General features: G+C 42.9%; 1 protein-coding gene across 5 annotated transcripts in view; it reads left to right on the top strand.

Annotated features, from left to right (window-relative positions):
• MYO5A (myosin VA) overlaps positions 1 to 21756 on the top strand; it is a 119399-nt gene that overhangs the window by 92192 nt on the left and 5451 nt on the right. For 2 of the 5 annotated variants that reach the window (XM_081888353.1, XM_081888352.1), the window contains exons 26-38: positions 928 to 1071; positions 1499 to 1552; positions 1823 to 2050; positions 5201 to 5301; positions 6310 to 6390; positions 8572 to 8770; positions 11520 to 11594; positions 12999 to 13092; positions 17622 to 17768; positions 18158 to 18312; positions 18515 to 18604; positions 19248 to 19398; positions 20540 to 20822. In XM_081888353.1, coding sequence (XP_081744479.1) covers positions 928 to 1071; positions 1499 to 1552; positions 1823 to 2050; positions 5201 to 5301; positions 6310 to 6390; positions 8572 to 8770; positions 11520 to 11594; positions 12999 to 13092; positions 17622 to 17768; positions 18158 to 18312; positions 18515 to 18604; positions 19248 to 19398; positions 20540 to 20822 — 1802 coding nt within the window. The remainder of the gene's footprint in view (positions 1 to 927; positions 1072 to 1498; positions 1553 to 1822; positions 2051 to 5200; positions 5302 to 6309; positions 6391 to 8571; positions 8771 to 11519; positions 11595 to 12998; positions 13093 to 17621; positions 17769 to 18157; positions 18313 to 18514; positions 18605 to 19247; positions 19399 to 20539; positions 20823 to 21756) is intronic. The other 3 variants (XM_081888355.1, XM_081888354.1, XM_081888356.1) reach the window with 3 other exon arrangements.

Here is a 21756-nt window from a genome sequence, read left to right as displayed (position 1 = left end):
TGTGCGATGGGCTGTTGTGTTTTCTACTTAACTGATATCACTAGGGTATGAAAGCAATTGGTTATATGACCACTCCTTTGTGTTTTCGATAGGCCACACACAAATGCAGAGATGAGCACATGCTGTCTTTGAATATCCAACCAAGTCATGCATTTCTGGGTATACGGAAATAATTCCAATTGCTTTCACATTTCACCGTGCTAGGTGATCTAATAGTAGATCCAAGTTTTTAAGCAATGGTGTTTATCTCACTGCTCTTTGGTTACAGAAACTTACTGTCCTTATTATTTTCTTTGAAACTAACTGCAAACCTACTCTTTTTTCCCTCCTCCCCTCCCCTTTCAAACAAATAAGAAGGAAAGGTATGATTGGTCATAGACCTTAAACCTTCTAGTTAGCTACTAGTTTTCTGCCTTTAAGGCTTTAGGATAGATGCTTTTTTATATTAGATTTATTTATCAAAATGACTTTTTAAAGTTGTGATTTCAAAAATAACACTGGGAAAATTCTGGATGCCAGTAAATAGCTCTCCTAATCAAGTAACCTTTATATACCTCTAGTCATTGCTTCCCTCCCACCCCTGCTCCTAAGAGACAGTCTGCATGTTAACATGCTCAGTCCGAACCAGCTTGGAAAAGCATCCCCATGGCGTTGCCTTCATGTGGTGTGGTTCTTCCATTTTGCATGGACCATTTCCCTGCCAATTCCTTGTCCATGGCAACAGCTGATGCTGTTGGAGAAACTCTTCATGCCAGGTGAAAGAACCATGCCCCACACCTTATGCTTTTGTTATGAAGGAACCATCAGCTTTCCAGCTTTCTCCTCAGGATGATAGCTAATGTGCAGACTGTCCCCGCCCCCGCCCCCAAATCTCCCTTTTTGTAAGTTGGAAACATTCTGACCTGCCCACCATTTCCCTTGAATAAGGAGCCAAGCGAGAAGAAAGCACCTCTGGACATGTCTCTATTCCTTAAATTACAAAAACGGGTTACAGAGCTGGAGCAGGAAAAGCAATCCTTGCAGGATGAGTTGGACAGGAAAGAGGAACAAGCTCTCCGAACCAAGGTCAAGGTAAAGACCAAAATGGTTTGACTTTGTTTATAATATAGCTATCCCTAAATACTGGTGAAATTTGGGGTCTTATTCCAGCAATGGTGTCCTGGTAAAAAGGCTTGGTCAGAATGCAAGAGGGACATACCTAACGCAAGATGCAGGCTGTAACCGCCTGAGTGCTTCTCTGGCTTTCTCACGTGGTGTCTTTATTGTGTCAAAGGCAGCAGTTGTGTGCTCCTTAATTCTGCATTGTGTTGATTGATTAATTGGTGTTGGAGGCTCAGAGGCTATCCTTATTTTTAAGGACATTTTGCTTCCATCACACACACTCCCCAAAAAGTTTGTAAAATTAATCATGCTGTTCTTCCTGCTAATTTTCTGTTTTGCAGATGTAGCTAGTTCTGGCTAAAGGATAAAACTTTATCTCTGTCTTTTGTTCCCCCAGGAGGAAGAAAGGCCTCAGATGAGAGGTGCGGAGTTAGAGTACGAATCACTTAAGGTAATTCTGGATTTTTTTAAAGTGACCCAATCCTATACATTACCCTAAAACAGCCATAAGTAATTACAATAGTATTTACAAAGGATTTTGTGTGTGCACAATGTTTTACATATGCCATATAGTACAGTAAACATTACCAGAACACCGTAAGAGAGGCTGTCTCACGCTCAGTGAAGACTTTCCCCCCAAACCCCACTCCAAACCTTTCTAATCTGCATTGCTGGTGAATGAGAGAGCAACTGTTTTTGTGTTCCTCCCCCTTTGCTTCAGCGCCAAGAGCTTGAATCTGAGAATAAGAAACTCAAGAATGAGTTGAATGAGTTGAGGAAGGCCCTGATGGAAAAGAGCGCTCCTAACGTCACGGCCCCCGGTTCCCCAGCGTACAGGGTCCTCTTGGATCAGATGACCTCTGTCAGTGAGGAGCTGGAAGTACGTAAGGAGGAAGTCCTCATTCTGAGGTCTCAACTCATGAGTCAGAAGGAGGCAATTCAGCCTAAGGTAAGTAGCAGAAAGAAAAATTGGACAACATGAATTTTGATGAGAGAGCAGTTTGCTTGAGCAATGCAGCTTTTCCTCTCCCCAGCAGAATCCATTATTGACCTGAGTGTGCATCTGGATGCTACCATGGAGAGGGGAAAATCTGACCCCACCCTCTCCTGCGACACCACTGGCTGCATGTGAGGTGCCATGGCTTTGAAAGGAAATCACACCACAATCTCCTGCACTGTTGGAATACTCTCAGTGCTGCTGAAATAACATGATGCAAATAACCTTGAATAACGGGGGTGGGGGACCTGTAGCGCCCACCAGATGTCGTTCTACTGCAACTCCCTACTGCAACCTAGCCAGCATGACCAATGGTCAGGGATGATGTGGGCTGCAATGCAGCAACACATGGAAGGCCTCGGCTCCCTTTCCCTGGTTTTGTAACGACAGATGCAGTTAAAATATGGTTGTCACCAATAATGGCAGCATAACTTGCCAGCAGTATAGGCAAGAAGCTTGATTTGTTTGGAAAGTTGAACGTATCCTAGAGAAGTGTCTGGGAGCTTCCATTAATACCATCTAGCAGGTATCACTTGCACAGCAGGAATTGAATGTACAGCACATAGTTGAAGAGAAGATGTGTACCTCCCATGTATGATGTACAGTGGAACCTCAGGTTGCGAACGTGATCCGTGCGGGAGGCATGTTCACAACCCGCAGCACCGCGTTTGCGCACACACGGGTCACGATTCGGCGCTTCTGCACATGCACAAAGCACGATTTAGCAGTTCTGCACATGTGCGAGCGCTGAAACACGGAAGTAACCCATTCCAGTACTTCCGGGTTCGCCGCAGTGCGCAACCCAAAAACACGTAACCTGCAGCGTCTGTAACCCGAGGTACCACTGTAATGTGTTGTGATGGTGCTGTGCGTGAATGATTGTATGTCTGTAGGTTTGATTCAGGTTCATGCAGGTGTGGATGTATGTGTAGTTACCCCCTCACACACTACTGATTCTCTCTCTCACCCTCTCTCCCTCTCTTTGTGTGTGTGTGTGTGTGTGTGTGTGTGAGAGAGAGAGAGAGAGAGAGAGAGAGAGAGAGAGAGAGGGAGGGAGGGAGAGAGAGCTATCCTCCCCAGGAGGAGGGAGATCCAATTTGCAAATCTATTCATTGCAATTTGGACCTGCCAGTGGAACTCTGTATGAACGGAGCAGTCTGTTTCAAAGTGATACTGGAACCGACTGGCAAGTCTTCTGGTGGTATACACATGAGTTCATACAGGAGACTTGAAAATAAAAAGGGAAACTGGTGATCTTTATTGAGAACAAATATGAGTAACTAGGTTTGTTTGTTCCTTTCCCTGCTTGCAAATGGTTTACCAGGATGACAAGGTAACCTGATTTTCTTCTTGTTTGTTTGTTAAAAACATTTATGTACCATTTTTCATTTAAAAAATAATGATTCAGGGCAGGGTACCAGAAAATATCAGAACAAAGGTACCTCTGGTACCTTTCCCGGGAAAATCAGAGGCTCACTATGTCAGGTTCCTATTGGAAGACCGGACAAATGCTAGAACATTAGCAGTGGTGAAGTTTTTATTGGTGGTTGCAAGAACCAATAATCCCTATCTTTAAGTCTGAACAAAATGCTTGTTTTACCTGGAGGTAGGCTGTCTGAATTGTGCATTGGTTTGTAACGATTTGTTGGGTCTCTGGACCGTAATAAAGATTGATTGATTGACATTAAAATCCAAAATTACAATACATTAAAAAAGCAACAACCATCCAAGAAATGGTCAGTTAAATTTTAAATACGGGAGGCAGTGGAAGACAGGAGTGCCTGGGGTGCTCTAGTCCAGTGTTTTTCAACCTTTTTTGGGCAAAGGCACACTTGTTTCATGAAAAAAATCACGAGGCACACCACCATTAGAAAATGTTTAATATTTTTTTCTTTAATGGCAACCAAAAACGTTCTCTGCTCAGCAGGGATCGATCCGCTGATCCCCGCTGAGCCGGCGGATGACAGCTCCGTCTCCGCACTGTGCGCGGAGAGGGAGATGTCAGAGCACCGCTGCTCTCTATGGGGAATCGGATGAGAGCGGACTGCGTGTCCGCTCTCATCCCATCCCATCCGATCTGATCCCCCCACCCAGGATGGATGGAAAATAGGGTGGACACAGTCCGGCGCCCGTCTAGTGGGAGAAAATTTGACATTTTTTTTTTTAAAAAAAATATCTTTCCGAATTTTTCAATTTTTCCCACGGCACACCAGGCAACATCTCGCGGCACACTAGTGTGCCACGGAACAGTGGTTGAAAAACACTGCTCTAGTCCATGGGGTCACGAAGAGTCGGACACGGCTAAATGACTAAACAACAACAACACCCACCAGTACTACTCCAATACACACTATATAAAGAGCCCAAGGAATTTCTATGGCGTGAGAAAAATAAATAATAATCACTAAACCGTTAAGAGCATAAGAAAAGTCTTGCTGGATCAGGTGAAAGGCCCATATTATTCAGCATTCTGCTCTCACGGTGGTCAATGTGCTGCCTCTAGGTAGCCTAAGGCAGGACAGAAGCACCAACGATATTCTCTTTGCTTGTGTTTCCCAGCAGCTGCAATACAGAGGTATGACACCTCCATTACTGGAAGTGGCACACAGCTATCATATTTAGCAGCCATTGATAGCCGCATGACCTTGCCTAATTGCCGCCTGAATATGTCCAAGTTGGCAGCCACTGCTACATCCTGTGGCAGAAAATTCCACCAGTTTTAACTATGTATGGCATGAAGAACACCAGTATGTGTTTAGGCCACACACAACCTTCCCACAAAAAACTCTTTAAAAGGAAAGACTACCAAGGAAATGTAATAAACGAACAGAAAAGGAACCTGCTCAGTTGACGCTGACACAAAACTCCACATCCACACTATACAAAAAGAATAGAAGCCTCACCCATCCCTTCTTCCCCAACCTTATACTGTACTTATAATGTCTCGCAACTAATGTAACTGATCTGTAAGAAAGACTGTGCAACCTGAAAAAAGAGACAAGGCATGTACTTTTGGAAACCAAGAAAATCTTGATTATTATTTTTTTAAAGACTCTTCAGCTAATCTATTTTGTGCAACTGCTTTCTGTTAATTCTTTCCAGAACACCATGACAGACTCCACAATCCTTTTAGAGGATGTACAGAAGATGAAGGACAAAGGAGAGATAGCCCAGGCGTATATTGGTCTGAAAGAGACAAACAGGTATGTGTGCATTTACATTGTGCATCTATTTTGTACAGTTTGCTTCTTCCCTTGGCTGTAAACAAAACAGAATATCAATAATAATAATAATTAACTGCTCGGTGCTACTTGTGCAGTGGTTCTAACTTGCATTAGCAGAGTAGAAGTTGTTTTTTCTGGTTTAAGGAATTTGGAACAATGCTATCTTATCTGAATATATCCTGCTAACTTAATTTTCTCAGGCAAGTTGTCACATATACTTCCATTAACTTAGGCTGCGGTTCTATACACGGGTGCAAGCTCTGTAGAACTCACTGGGGTGCTATCGTGTGCACCTCTTGAATTATGTGAATAATCAGAGGAACATTCAACCACAAGTTCCATATATACTAATGTTAGCCAGAATCGTGATTGTGAAAGTTCAAAAGGTTACTAATAAGCCTAACAAGAAAGAGTTTAGTTAGGAATCTATGGAAGCAGTTGACTTTGAAGCTGACAGTAAAGTTATGAACATATGGGGAATATAAAGAAAGATTAAATAATTGCAGGCCGGTTGTGAAATATATAAGAAAAGAGCTTGGAATAGCTGGGAAATATTTGTTATATTTATATTTAGGCATATTTTTGTCATACGTCTACTTTTATGTGATTTCAATATTTGGAATTTATTAGGAGCTTGAAGATGAAATGATTAAAGAAAGAATAATAAAACATTTAAAAAATGAACCCACTGGGACTGACTTCTGTGAACACATGTATAGAATTGCACTGTTAGACTACGGTCTTATGCACATTTAATATAGGCATAAGCCCCACAGAACTTAGTGGGGCTTGCTTCTGAGCAAACAAGCATAGGGTTGCACTGCCTAAAAGTTTAGAATTGCAGTTGTGGAGATGAAGGTTTCCCCTTTTTAATAACACTTACTCAGCTTGCATTGTCCTTTTAATTAGCATGCTACACCATCACCATCATGTATCCCTTTTTGTGTTTTTGCATTTAAAAACAAAACAAAACAATTTGCTTGGAAGATCATCTCTTCAGGACTATCATATGCTGAATGAGGACGGAGAGCTGTGGCTGGTTTATGAAGGGCTAAAACAAGCCAACAGGTTACAAAACTTCTCAGGATGGATCTTCTTGCGTTCTCTCTCTCGTGTTACTAACATGCTGTGGACCTGCTTTTGCAAGCTGTTTCTTATAGTCATTTAACAAGACTGAATCCAAATGGGTTTATTAAAACAAGGGAAGGATGGAACCCCCGCAAGACTGGCACTTCAAATTAGTCTCAGCGTTGGCAAGTGGCATGGTGGGGCGTTAGCTGGGCCCCACAATCTGGTAGAGGTCCACTATTGACCAGTTATATCTCAGATTTGCTGCGGTGGAAGTTCTGAATCATAAAAAGAAAGATGCAGATGTGTCTGAGCTACAGATAATAAGACATAGGACTTCTGCATATACCAGGAGAGGGCTTGTACTGATGGTAGTTGATTCTCCTTCTTAGCCAGGGAGCTTAGCTCGTCCACCCTCTCCCTGTGACGGCAAGGGAAAGAGGAGGAGGATGAGCCATTGTTGGCCATCCATCTGCTTCCTGCTGATTTTTGTTTTCTTATGTGGAAACATGGTGGCTAAAGGACGAGAACCCAGCTCTCAGAGAGCCCCCCAAATCCTGGAGCCTGTTAAAAATGTCTACAAGCCATATTATTACATACACTGTCAACCCCCCCCCCCAACAAATGACTAATAGTTCAGCACAAAATGGTTACCATGGTCTGAAATACGCAGAGAGAAACACATAAAAATTAAAGGCATTCTGTATATGTTATTTGCCTGTTCTAACTCATGGTGAATAAGGGAGACACTAGCAGATACCAAATAAAGAAAACAGCCATTTTAAAAAGCTGTAATGACATCCAGTGTGCATGACTGTCAGGTGCACCTTCTCATTTCAAAGGCATCTTGCTTTTTAAAAAAACCTTCCTTGAGAACCCACTTCTCAGTTTGCTCTGAATTTAGTTACTTTAGCATTCAAATGACAAGAGTAGTTCATTGTACACTTTTACCAAACAAATTAACCAGCATAGGTTTTTTTTGTTTTTATTACAAATGCTATTTTAACCAGTGTCTTTTCTTTTCTTGTGCTAACAAAACACTAAACATTAACTACTGTGTTTGTAAGTCTGCTAGACGCTAACTTGCGAGTAGTTACCGTGCTGCAGAGTAAGCGAGGGAAGAGGTGGCTCTGTAGCTTTTGTTTCTTTTGTCTGTGTTCTAGAAGCGAAAGGTTCTAGAGCAAGGGGCAGAGAAATGAAAGGTAAATTATTCATATTTACCTTTTATGTGCTTGGTCAATGTAGCTGTTAGCTGGTCTGCTTAGGTCTATTTAAACCTTGAAAGTGTGTCTGATGGAGCCGCTCAGCTTGAGGTATGTGCTCATTTGTAGAAGATGCAATTTTAGCATTAATCTCAGTACTCCAGCGTCCCCCATTCATTTCCTCTGTTCCTTCCCTCCTATAATTCACAAGCAGCAAATGAATTATTTGTTCGCATTCCCAAGCCCACACAGTGAATCAGCAGCACAGTCAGCATGATACTTTATTGCTTCCATCCATATCCCTTTAGCAATACCTTTACTACAATCTTTTAGTTTTTTGGGTGGGATACTTCAGCTTCTTTCTGAGCAGCATAAATAAGACTTCCTCCTTTATGGCCTTGTTATGTGCCTTCACTTAAATACATCATGATTGGCATGTCTTTTTGAGGTTGCAAGGGCGTTTATGGATTAACAAAACCTTGAGTCATGGGAACAAGAGACAGCCCGAGATACTGCATGCCCGAGGCAGAAAATCCAAATGCCTGTCCACCCCTCTCCCAGAGATGGTAAAATATAATGTTAAACTAAATATTATTGCCCTTGCAAATGGTGCCCAAAAATCTCTTGCCTGAAATGGTACAGGCTTTGTAATTATGTATAATACAGATCCTTTAAACAAATATGAAGCCAAGGCAATATAAACCCAAGACAATTTTAATTTTGCTATACATCTCATTGTTAGGCAAATGGGATTTTGGTCCAAATCACCTAAATGGGTTTAAAGAGTACTCTCTGGTTTTCTTTCTTTCTCCATATAAATGGGCAGCTATATGTACACTTGAGCTTTGATGACAGTATTTAGACCTTTGGTGACCATCTTCAACACAGATTCTAAAAAAGTGTTTTCCTTCTTCCTCCTCATCTCCCCCTTTTCTCTCTGCCTCCCCCAAATGCCCTTTGTTTTTCTGTGGCTTTGTAGACTTCTGGAATCTCAACTGCAGTCTCAGAAGAGGAGCCATGACAATGAACTGGAAGCCCTCCGTGGAGAGATTCAGAGTTTGAAGGAGGAGAACAATCGCCAGCAGCAGTTGTTAGCACAGAACCTGCAGCTGCCCCCAGAAGCCCGTATAGAAGCTAGCCTACAACATGAGATCACCCGCTTGACTAATGAAAACCTAGTAAGTCAAATCTTAATAAACTGTGTGTGTGTTGAGAAGTCATTGCAAGCATGTGTGCAATAGGTTTTGAAGACAGCGACTGCCTCCAAAGCAAGATTCAATGTCTTGATTCTTCAGGTCTTCAGATGGAGGGAGGAAGTGGCTTTTATTGCTTTGGTGACTTTATGTTCTTCCAAGGATGGTGAAAAAAACTTGATGAGATTCTCTCTGGTTTTGGAAGTCTTAAGGCAGGGAGAAGATGAGGGATTCCAGTTCTCATCAGTCTCAGACAGGATGTCTAATAGAGGGCCACAGGTTCCCCAGCCCTGCCTAGGGGCATTTTTAGACTATTGAACGGGTTGGAGGGGGGCAACATTCCAGATTCCCAATTTTTCCTCAGTGCAACACATGCTTAAAGGTAAAGGGACCCCTGACCATTAGGTCCAGTCGTGGCCGACTCTGGGGTTACGGCACTCATCTCGCTTTATTGGCCGAGGGAGCTGGCGTACAGCTTCCGGTCATGGCCAGCATGACTAAGCTGCTTCTGGCGAACCAGAGCAGCGCACAGAAACGCCGTTTGCCTTCCCGGCAGAGCGGTACCTATTTATCTACTTGCACTTTGATGTGCTTTCGAACTGCTAGGTTGGCAGGAGCAGGGACCGAACAACGGGAGCTCACCCTGTCGCGGGGATTTGAACTGCCGACCTTCTGATCAGCAAGTCCTAGGCTTTGTGGTTTAAGCCACAGCACTTACAAATAAAAGGAAGGTCCCTTTGATCACTATATTCATGACCCCTTAATAGGTTCCCTATCATCCAGATGCTACTGGTTAGTCCTGAAGCTATTGCAGTACTTCTGCAGAATAGCCAAATAATCTTAGTGATGCGGCCAGCTGCACAAGTCCCGTCTTGTAGGCTTGCACCTTCTGTTGCTGCTACTTCATTTATTTTAGGAACTTGGGGAGGAGGTGTGTTTTCAGGGATTGTAAAGCCAAACTTTGGCCAGTATTTTAGCAGGAGATTAGTCCATCCGGTCAAGAACTCCAGCTAGCCTGGTGCTTGTCCCTCCTCCATACAGACCCAATGCCAAGCTATGGTAGGTGTGTTGTGTTCTCCTCTGGAGACAATTCTCTTCCTCAACAAGCTTCCCAAGCTTTAAAGTATTGGCATTCTTGCATTTCCACAACATCAAGTTTTCCTGCTGGTGCTTCATGAAGATTAACCCCATAATAACCAGTATTCATTATCATTCTTCAAACTGCCATTGTCTGTAGCATTGTTTATCGTATAGCCTAACTTCTTAGACAGCTTAATTGCAGTTCTACATGCCAGTGCCATGCTGCAAGGGCTGCATTCATCTCCGCCAAGCTAAGCAGTTGGCCCCTTATCTCTCTCGCCCTGACCTAGCCACTGTGATCCATGCGACGGTCACCTCCAGACTGGATTATTGTAACTCGCTCTACGTGGGGCTGCCCTTGAGACTGACCCAGAAACTCCAGCGGGTGCAGAATGCCGCGGCGAGACTCCTTATGGGGTCTTCGCTGCGAGATCACATTCATCCGGTACTATACCAGCTGCACTGGCTCCCGGTGGAGTACAGGATCAGGTTTAAGGTCTGGTTTTAACCTTTAAAGCCCTATACGGCCTAGGACCCTCGTACCTATGGGACCGCCTCTCCTGGTATGCCCCACAGAGAAACCTACGGTCTGCAAATAATAACACCCTCAAGGTCCCAGGCCTCAAAGAGGTTAGGCTGGCCTCAACTAGAGCCAGGGCCTTCTCGGCTGCGGCTCCAATCTGGTGGAACGCTCTGTCACAAGAGACTAGGGCCCTGCGGGACCTGACATCTTTCCGCAGGGCCTGCAAGACAGAGTTGTTCCACCAGGCCTTTGGTCAGGGCACAGCCTGACTCCCTCCTCTGGCAACCTGCACAGAATCTTGCTTAATCAGTTGCCATTAATTTGATTTCAATTGATTTTTATAATGAAATATTTTTAGAATGTGCAATTATCTGATTGTTTGATTGTTTTGATTGTTGTTAGCCGCCCTGAGCCCGGCTTCGGCTGGGGAGGGCGGGATACAAATAAAATTTATTATTATTATTATTATTAATGTACCTGCTGAAAGAAACTTTTTAAAAACCACACTTTTATTGATTTTCAAAGGAACGACTAAGGCAGCTTATATAACTGTCCATCCTTCTGAGGACAATCCAAGGCAATCAGATAATTGAAAAGTGGAAACTAAACAGCTCATATCTCTGGCATTTGAACAGAAGCACACAGTTTCTGATGTTGCCCCAAATGTGTAAAACATTTAGAAGGGGGATTAATCCTTCCAGCCTTCACTTTTTTAGAAGAGTCCCCATTTTCCTTTTCATCTTTTTCTATGGTATGTCACAAGAATTGACCACCATGACCCAGCTTGGTTTAAATATTCCTGACAGTACCTATTCTGAGGGTAGTAATCACTGAATGTTGTTGAAGCATTTTTATTTTCCGCCTGCTTGTGAGGTATATATTTTTAAAGCCATATTTTTCAGGGGTTTTTATAGTAATAAATGGACCAGAAAACTTCCCTCCCCTCTGTTGTGTGCATCTTAAAGGCTGTGACTTTTGCATCCTGGTCTGTAGGGAGATTGACGCTGTTTTAATAGCCTAACTCTGTCTCAAAATCATTGTAGCTGAACTTGCCTTTTCTTCTGAAGTTTGTTGACATGCTAGCGCCTTTCAAGAATGGGAAGAACCTATACTTTATACCTGTTTTTTCAGTATTGTGAGGAGTTATATGCAGATGATCCCATGAAGTATCAGTCGTACCGGATTTCACTTTACAAACGGATGATTGTATGTACTGTGTACATTGTGCCAACTCTCTTTCTTTGTTTGCTACTCTGGAGCACTAACTGAAGAGCTGGCTGCCTTGTCCACTGTTGAAGGAAATCCTTTTCAGAAAACTTCATCAATGTCGTTCCTCTCCCAAGAGCTTTCTGTTGTGTCATTTGTGTCAGCGTCTTTGTTACTAATATGAACACAGCAGCATGACTGAAGCAGACCCTCTTAGCTGTGTACTTTGCTTTCTGAAAAAGAGATTCCAGATTTGCTCTTGGATAAGCATTTAGATCAGGCGTAGGCAAACTCGGCCCTCCAGATGTTTTGGGACTACAATTCCCATCATCCCTAGCTAACAGGACCAGTGGTCAGGGATGATGGGAATTGTAGTCTCAAAACATCTGGAAGGCCGAGTTTGCCTACGCCTGATTTAGATGGCATCCCTCAATATTAAAACGGATATCTAGTGGTACCAAAAACATTGGGGGAATTGTTGGCGAGGCTAGGCAAGAATATTTGTAATTTAAATTATTAGTAGAGGGTGGTGTTAAAATGTAGTTTGAAGAACGATATACTTCAGTCTCCCAGCTTTGCAAAAATTGGTTCAAATGTTGTTGGGGTCCCCCACCCTGCTCTTTTGGTTCTACCCAGAGTGGGAGGGGGCTTCAGACTTCCCACTCTTTCCTCAAGTCTCCACTGTATGTCTAAAAAGTAATAAGTGGCTGTGGAATCTCCACAAGCCTCAAATAGACATGACAATAGAACAGAGTTGGAAAACCTATGGCCTTCTGTGGAGGCCAATTTATATCATCCCTGACCATTGGCCATAGTGGCTGGGAGATGGGAGTCCCAGGTCACATGCATGGCATACATTCAAATCACATTAATACCACTTGTCGTGACTTCCCACAAAGAACCTAGAAAGTTGGATGTAGATACAGTGGTATCTTGGTTTATGAACTTAATCCGTTCCAGAAGTCCATTCTTAAACCAAAGCCGTTCTTAAATGGAGGCGCACTTGCCCTAATGAGGCCTCCTGCCACTGGTGCCCTTCCACCGTTCGGCTTCCATTCGTAGGCCAAGGTAAAGTTTGCTAACCGGAACACTACTTCCAGTTTTGCGGAGTTCGTATACCGAATAGTTTGTAAACAAGGCTGTTCTTAAACCGAGATACCACTGTATGTTGATATCCATAAAATGTGCCTGTGGAAAAATTCTGTGTCTGTCATGCTGCACATGTTTCAACATACTTTATATAATTGTCTTGCTTACAGCGTGCGGGCTTGCAAACTTCCGCCAGATGGCAGCATCGCCTCTCAGCTCCTCTTGTAGTACTAACAGTACTGGTTCTGCTCTGTCTATTGTTATAGACAGAACTTTTAAGTACCTAATCCTTCCCTCTCAACTTTTATTGCTTAGGATTTAATGGAGCAGCTTGAAAAACAGGACAAGATTGTTCGCAAACTGAAAAAGCAGCTTAAAGTCTATGCAAAAAAGATTGATGAACTCGAAGGTACGGTAACTGTGTGTTGTCAAACTTTTTCTCTCTTGTCTGGCGGCGCAAATGTTGACCTGTTTTATTATATGAAAGAGGCAATAAGTCTCCAGCTGTTGACAAGTAGATACAATAACTAGAAAAATGTTGAACTTGTGTGTATATGCATATGATAGTATCCCGAAATAGTAATTAATGTGACTATGCTAAGGAAAGGGTATGGATTATCTTGGGATCTGAGTGCATATGGGTTGTGAGTTGAAATTCATTTCGTTCTCTGTTTAATAAAGGGCAGTGTTTGACTTTTGCCAAGAGCAAGTACTTCAAACAGGAACAGCTGGCCTAATAAGAAGGCTCTCATTTCTTTTGAAATATGAGAATGTGGTGCCTCAGAATCTATAGTAATATTTTTTGCTTATGGATTCCACCCGCCTCCCTCTCTACGATGGCCATCTCAGAAAAGACTTTGTTTGTTTGGACTCTTACCCACCTTTTAGCACAAAGTCCCAGAGTGGGTTACGGCAATAAAATACACAATTATATAAGAAATGAAACAGCTACAACCTTAAAACAAGTGAGATAACAATTAAACATCTGAAAATAATAGAAGCATTTAAAAACAACCCCACGGTTAAAAGCAGCCGTGATATGAATGCAGACCCGGATAAATATATCCACTGAGAAGGTTTGTTGAAAGAGGGAGGTGCCAAAAAGACAACAGAGATGCTGCCTTCCTACTATGCAACAGGGGGGAATTTCCAAGGGTAGCAAACTAAGAGAAGAAGAGTTTGGATTTGATATCCCGCTTTATCACTACCCGAAGGAGTCTCAAAGCGGCTAACATTCTCCTTTCCCTTCCTCGCCCACAACAAACACTCTGTGAGGTGAGTGGGGCTGAGAGACTTCAGAGAAGTGTGACTGGCCCAAGGTCACCCAGCAGCTGCATGTGGAGGAGCGGGGAAGCGAACCCGGTTCACCAGATTACGAGTCCACCGCTCTTAACCACTACACCACACTGGCTCTCAGAGACCACATTGGCATTGGAGTTAGAATCCCTGAGTTGGATTTCACCTTTAGAACTGCAATCAGGAGAGCTACCACTTGCACCAGGAGAACTGGGAGGTTAGAGTACAATCCTAGCACCACTCAGATCTTAATGGTGGGGAAGGGTTGTTAGGATGGTGCATGCTCTCCTCTCCACCACCTTCCAGTGGTTCTCCCACTGATGGTAGGAAGTGGAAGGAGCCAAAACAGGGAGTTGCTCATGCCATTGGCTTTGGACCCACTTAATCCAGATCCTAGGAATCCACCATTGGCTTTGATCTTGGGTCTCTCAGCTGTGCTAAGCCCTAGAGTTGACATCACAAGTTGGGAGGAACACCTTCTGCCCTGGCTGATACCGGCTGGAAGATCTTCAGATGTGGCCGTGGACCCACTGCTCTGTTCTGCTGCTCCCTCAGTGGGATTCGTATTGCTCTGCTCTTGCCTCTTGCTCCTGTGGTACTGGCACTGGCAGAAGCCCTTCTGCAAAAGAGGAACACTGTCCTTGGAAGCTTTTTCATGTGGAAATTAGTAGAACATCAATCTGTTCAAGGGGTCCTTTCTACCATCACTACAACAGCTCTACGTTCCTCCACCAGCACAGCTGTTCACCAGCTAAGAAGTCTAGCAAAGGAATATTAGCTATTGGTTAGAAGCCTTCCCCAGGATGCCATTTTGAATAACTAAACCTTTGAATATATGGTTCAGTTATTAGTTCCCCATTTGAACATCATCAGCAACAATGGTAAAAAAGACAATGTCGAGCAGAAGGTAAAAGTACTTCTCAGTTTGCAGGAGGAGTCATTTGGAAGGCAAATTGGAAATACACGTGTGTGTGAGTGAGAGAAAGAAAAACAAAAACTTGCAGGATAAGCATCTTGTATTCACAAGTATTCAAGGTCAAGTTGACTCCCCCCCCCCCGAAACATACTGTATTTAGAAGTGAAGGTACATTGAAACAGTAGCACAGTAGATTGATATCAAACTGATTCCAAGTGAACAAGGCCTTCTCTTCAAGGAACATACTGAATTCTTGCTCCCTTGCTACTTTCCCTTGTAGGTTTGTGTGCAGTTTTCAGTTTACTCATACACTTTCATAGATGAAATAAATGCATCAATAATGCTCTCAATGCATCATGGAATTAAAATGCTAATGGGCATGGCTGTACCTTTGGCCTTGGTAATCATTGCCTTATAAATGCCTGTGCAAGAGGAAATCATGACTTCCCAGCTTAGTCATTTTGGCGGAAGACTTTGACCAATAAGTCATTGTCTGCCAGGTAGAATATTTACCGTGCAATGTAAAATAGCTCTTTACCTTGGTGAACACAGCTCCCTGCTTGCTTCATAGCCCTTCCCTCCTCCCTCTCTCGGTTGTACTTTGCCTTTCAAGGAGGTAACATCGAGAAATCACAGACTTCTGTGTTTACTAAGCATTGTCTGCAGGAAGAACACCTTAAGAAGAAAAAAAGCTGCTTGCCTACAGATTACATTGAGACCTTTCACTTGCTTAAGCGTTAGTAGGGAGTGGCTAAGTTCTAATTGTTGCCTTCCCTTTGCCATATTAAATATAGTCTTGAAGCATAGTCCATTTTTTAAGAACTCTGGGAGACTCACTCAGATTCTGATATCTTGTTTAAGTGATGACTTCTTATGGTACAGAAAAGGTAGCTAATCTTTTTCTGCCTCAATGCGTATTAGGAAGCAGATGGTAAAGTACATTTTCTGTTGGCTCCACTCTTAATCTTGTGTTTTCTTATTATGTTTTGTTCTTACTGTTTTAACTATCCTGTGTGTATTGGTGTATTGGTCTATGACCATAATCTATCTATCTGAAGAATAGGCACTGATCAGTGTGTTTTAGACATTCACTTCCTGAATCGTACAGTGTACAGCCCCGTTCTCATGTAACAATAAGCCAAGTCATGGCTTAGTGTGAACGAGGAAACGTGCAGCTTCCTGGAGTGAAGATCACAGCTGCTGTGCTCCTTCCTTGGTTCTGCTGGTGCTGTGCCACCCAGGGCTAATCCATGGTTTGGCTTAAGTGTTAATACCTGAACCTGGGCTCGTAGTTTGTCTCACTCCCAACCAAGGTTTGTTTTTGAACCCACATGTTTGCTTAGTATTGCTAAGCCATGGTCGGCTTAGCACTGCATGTTGAACTGGATCCAGGTATGAAGGCAAGAGGTTGAAAAAATTTAGAACCGCACAGCACTGTGATGTACTGGGGTGATGTGGCCCGCCTTTGGCAGTTTTCTAATGGCTTTGTTATTATGCTGTGGATTGACACAAGAATGAAAGATGGAGGAAAGTTTCTAGTTGTTCTAGTTGTTCTGCTTGGGGGCAGTTTGCTGAGGGCATTCTTTTTAGCATACATTTTGGAAAAGTAACTTCCGGTTTTCCGTATTTCCTTAAACGGAGTCTAACAGACGTACAGCCCAATCCTATTCATGCTTACTCAGAAGTGTCCCATTGATTTTAGTAGTGTTTACTCCCAAGTAAGTGTGCATAGTATTGTAGCTTTAGAGTATATAAAAACCTCCTTTTGCTCCTTTATCCCTAGTAAGATCTCACCCTTTTTACTGTCCCAACTTTTTAAGGCATAAACACACATTTTATGTAGAATGTAAACACTCTGGTTGTCCCCTTCCTGGTTGTATGCGCATGAAACAAGAAGAGGAGATTGTCCAAGAGTTGTTGCTTTCAGTCTGTATTTAGTATTTTTCTTTTGTGAGGAGTGGGGGTACCTGTAGCTTGTTAGAACTGAGCTGTGGCGCTTCCTTGCCTTGTATGTGCTTTAAAGGAAGCAGAGACCAGAAAGGGAAGAGAAAGAAGTCATGGAAGTGCTTATAGGATAACCAACAATAGTTTGCCAAGAGGAGGAAGGTTGTGATACCAGCAGGTGAACTTACCTGAATGTCCAAAGTGACACCTGAACATAGAGCAAAGACCTGTGCATTACCTTCTTTTTCTAGTAGGGAGTCTATACAAATTGCAATTTGTATATGTTTTCACTGATTGCAGTAGATGGTTCACTTCTTATTTTATACAGACATACCTTCTAGATTGGTTACAGTGTGCCTAAATAGAGCTTTGGAAAAGTAGAGGGAGTCCAAAGATCTTCAGCACAAACATTTTTTGATCCAGGGTTGCGTGTCTTCACACATTGTGAGAAAGCTTCTATTCTCATGGTGAAGGAGCCCTTAGAGGGGGGATTTATTTGCTTGACTACAACTGTGAATCCTGTCATATTGGGTGTGCGATGCAGCCTGAAAGATCTAATGTCCCATAACTGTAGAAAGAATCATAAGTCTTATAACTTAATTTGAAAAGTACGGACTTGCTCCTTTGGGAATACACCCTGTAGATGAGCTAGACAGCCAACATGCTGTGAAATGAATGGACAGATAATACTCCAGAATTCAGTATTAATCTTATTGTCTAAAACTGGGCGGTTCTGTGGCAAATAGCTATTTTTATGAATAAATCTCCATTTCTCGATGTAGTGGGCCAGATGGATAACATTTCACCTGGACAAATAATTGATGAGCCAATCCATCCTGTCAATATTCCAAGGAAAGAAAAGGACTTCCAGGGGATGTTAGAGTATAAAAAGGAAGATGAGCCAAAGCTTGTCAAGAACCTGATTTTAGGTAAGAAGCCTTTCTGTTTATAAAATGAACCAGTCTTTTTGCCTATGAATGTGGAGTGTTTCTTGAAACTGGTCCAGTTTATCTAACGTTGGAGAAAAGGAAACAATCCCCATTCACCGAGAAAGTTCAGCTCTTCATATCAGTTGCATTACATATCTCTTTGTTTCCTTTTGTAACTTCACATTATTCTGTTCTGTTCTGGGCACAGATAATTTTTCACAGAAAACTGGAAGAGGAAACATAACTTTGAAATCAAATAAAAAGTATTAGTACTAACTGGTCCCAGAACAATTCTGGTAAATTGGAGAGCTGCAGTTTTACCAGGCCATATAAAACACAGCAAAGCTGTCTATGAATTTACGTGTGCATACTTTTGTTTTCTTATTCAGATCTGAAGCCACGAGGTGTGGCAGTCAACCTCATCCCAGGATTGCCAGCATACATTTTGTTCATGTGTGTCCGCCATGCTGACTATCTTAATGATGACCAAAAAGTGAGGTCCTTGCTAACTTCGACTATTAATGGCATCAAAAAAATCTTGAAGGTATGTTTGTTATTTAATGACAATGTCAGTGTGGAGAATTAACACTTAGTGTTGCACAGCAAATGATATGGGGACAAGGGGAAAAATGGCAATTTTGTTTCCATACTTTATAAACATAGCAATTAAAGCAGTTAACTGTGACCATGTTTTCTTCTTATTGTCTTTTCATACACGCTGTATTTATTTCTTCATTTGTTTTCAGAAAAGAGGTGATGACTTTGAAACAGTTTCCTTCTGGCTGTCAAACACATGCCGATTTTTGCACTGCTTGAAGCAGTACAGTGGTGAAGAGGCAAGTCTTGCCATTTATGTTTTTCACTTTTACTTTTGACTTTGCATGTACAAAATGGGTTGAAGGCATTAGATCTGCCTGTTCAAGATGAAAGCATGGCTTCTACTTGTAAGCCGCAGACAGAGAGTATTGACAAGAGCAAGAATTGTATCTATTCTTGGCAGTGGTGTAGTGGTAAATTTTGAAGTGCAGAAGCTAATCACGACAGTCCCCAGAGCCACACCCCAGAGAGTCCATAGCCACACCCCCAAGGAAAGTCAAAAAATGCCTGAACTGGTAAAGGCTTAGCATGTTGGACTTGGGCTGGGGAGACTTGGGTTCACATCCCTGATCACCATGAGGTTCACTGGGTAATCTTGGATCAGTCTCATTCCAGCTTACATAACAATGTCCTACACCCAACACCCCCAGGCTTACAGCACTGGCAAATACCACTCCAGCAAATTATATCATTGCCCCTTGCTCTGAAAAAAGTACTGAGCCTCTGGAAGGCATTTGATGGCAAGGTTGGTAGGTAAGAGGGAACGGAACCCGTTGACTGTTTTTGAAACATGCTGCCCATCCAGAGTGTTTTGGATAACGTAATGGAAACGCATAAATACAAACTGCAACAAATGTGCACCATTGTCTTCTGCAAATCCAGGGTTTTATGAAGCACAACACACCTCGTCAGAATGAACATTGCCTCACTAACTTTGACCTTGCCGAATACAGACAAGTGCTGAGTGACTTGGCCATTCAGATCTACCAGCAGCTTGTCAGAGTGTTGGAGAATATTCTGCAGCCAATGATTGGTAAGGCAAAATGAAGAGAGAGAAAAAATAGAAACCTATGGTTTCCTTTTCTAATTAACTAGAAATCTCTGCCGTTTACGCCTATGACTCTGATTTCCACTGTTAAAAGAAGAGCTTTTATATCTAAGAGAGATGACATTATATATACTTTTTTCATTATAAACAGCAGTCAAAGCTTACTAAAAGAAGTCTGATTTACCTGGACAAGCGAAAATCAGAATGGGGAATTAGACAGTTGGGGGATTGGACAAATTTATTGAAGATAAGGTTGTGAGTCCCAATGGCTATACCGTATACTACCTCAGGATCAGAGGCCATATGCCTTTGAATACCAGTTGCTGGAGAACAACAGTGAGAGAATACTATTGCTCTCAAATCTTGCCTGTGGGCTTCTTGGGGGCAATCTCAGTGATGAAGTTGGGAAAAACCTGGACATTGGTTTGGGGATATTTTAATATGCATGCTGCTGTTGCCTTGATGGGTCCAGCACAGGATTTCATGGCTGCCATGACTGTTCATAACAGCTGCTGGAGCACATCATTGGCCCAACACACATGGCAGGACATACCAATGACATGGCCTTTTCAGCTGACTGGTTGGTACACCACTCCATTGTCATGGTCCAAGCCACTTCCTGTCAATCACCTGGCATCAGAATGATGTCAGGTGATGCTGTACTTCGAAGTCTTGCTTGTTGGGAACTTTAACATGTGGCAAAGCACGGCTTGAAAGCACTTTTGCAAAGGCTTTCACACAGTTACCCCAAACTACCCTGCTCTTGTTTGAGCCTCCAAAAACTGGGGGATTCAACAGAAATGCTGGGCTGCTTGAACTGAACAGGATTTAATCACCACTCTGATGATTGGGAGTTAAATCCTGCCTGTCTTGGCTGCACAAGCCTGTTCCCTGCTTGTGTTTTAACCCTGTCTTCCCACCTATCACTGATGGGTGAGTGGGCGTGATTTGGGGAAATGTCCTCATGGGCCACATTGTTTTAATTCTATAGATTGTTTAATTACTTTTAACCATGTTTTTAGTGATTTGTGTTTTATTTGTATTTGTTTTAATGTTGTGAGCCACGTTGAGTCTCAATTCTGGGAGAAAGGATATAAATAAATATAATCATCATCTTGTCAATCAGTTTCAGGAATGTTGGAGCATGAAACTATTCAAGGGGTGTCGGGGGTGAAACCAACTGGTCTCCGAAAGAGAACCTCCAGCATTGCTGACGAAGGGACGTACACGCTGGACTCTATCATCCGACAGCTGAATACCTTCCACTCAATCATGTGTCAGCATGGAATGGATCCAGAGCTGATCAAACAAGTAGTCAAGCAGATGTTCTACATCATTGGAGCAGTGACCCTCAATAACCTCCTGCTGCGGAAAGATATGTGCTCCTGGAGCAAAGGGATGCAGATAAGGTGAGGATATCTTCTGAAATGTTTTCAGCTCTTTTGGCTATACTTGGTGGGCATAATAGTGAATTCTTCCTGAACCAGGTGGTTGATTTTAAGGTTATTTTTAGACTTGGGAATTCACTACGTTAAAGAGAATTATTCTTGACAAGTTCACATACTTGCCAAACTGGTGATTTTCCTAAACACAATGAGGCAGTGGGTTGTACACCCACTGTGCGCAGTGTCATATTACTTGAGTTATACACTTGTTTCATGTGTTCCTTCCTTTCAACCCCTATCTTCCTGAGGGTTAAGGATTGCCAGAACTGACCTTATGGTCTGGGTCACACATGATGGCATACTGTGAGGAGGCAAGCAGTGAGCATGTTTTCTAAACGTATGCGTACATTAGGGGTAATGTAATGTAAGGTAAAGGTAAAGGGACCCCTGACCATTAGGTCCAGTCGTGACCGACTTTGGGGTTGTGGCACTCATCTCGCTTTATTGGCCGAGGGAACCGGCGTACAGCTTCCGGGCCATGTGGTCAGCATGACTAAGCCGCTTCTGATGAACCAGAGCAGCGCAAGGAAACGCCGTTTACCTACTTGCACTTTGACATGCTTTCAAACTGCTAGGTTGGCAGGAGCTGGGACCAAGCAACGGGAGCTCACCCTGTTGCGGGGATTCAAACCGCCGACCTTCTGATCGGCAAGTCCTAAGCTCTGTGGTTTAACCCACAGCGCCACCCACGTCTCTTTAGGGGTAATGTAGGTCAGATCAATTGGCAGAAAAAGAGTTTCTTAACCATTTCCCTACTAGGCTTATTTTTGGTTTTGAAAATGGCTGGATGATAAGCAGGAAGGTTTTTAGGAGTGGTGGTGGAGGGCGCTGAAGTGCTCAATGAAGGGAAGATTGTCTGCATGTATACAGCCTGCTATCAAAGAGAACCCCACATTAC

The sequence above is a fragment of the Podarcis melisellensis genome, assembly GCF_964234715.1.
Source record: "Podarcis melisellensis genome assembly, chromosome: 14".
Taxonomy (NCBI): Eukaryota; Metazoa; Chordata; class Lepidosauria; order Squamata; family Lacertidae; genus Podarcis; species Podarcis melisellensis.
Note: the sequence above shows the minus strand (reverse complement) of the source record. Positions and strands in the feature narration are given on the sequence as shown.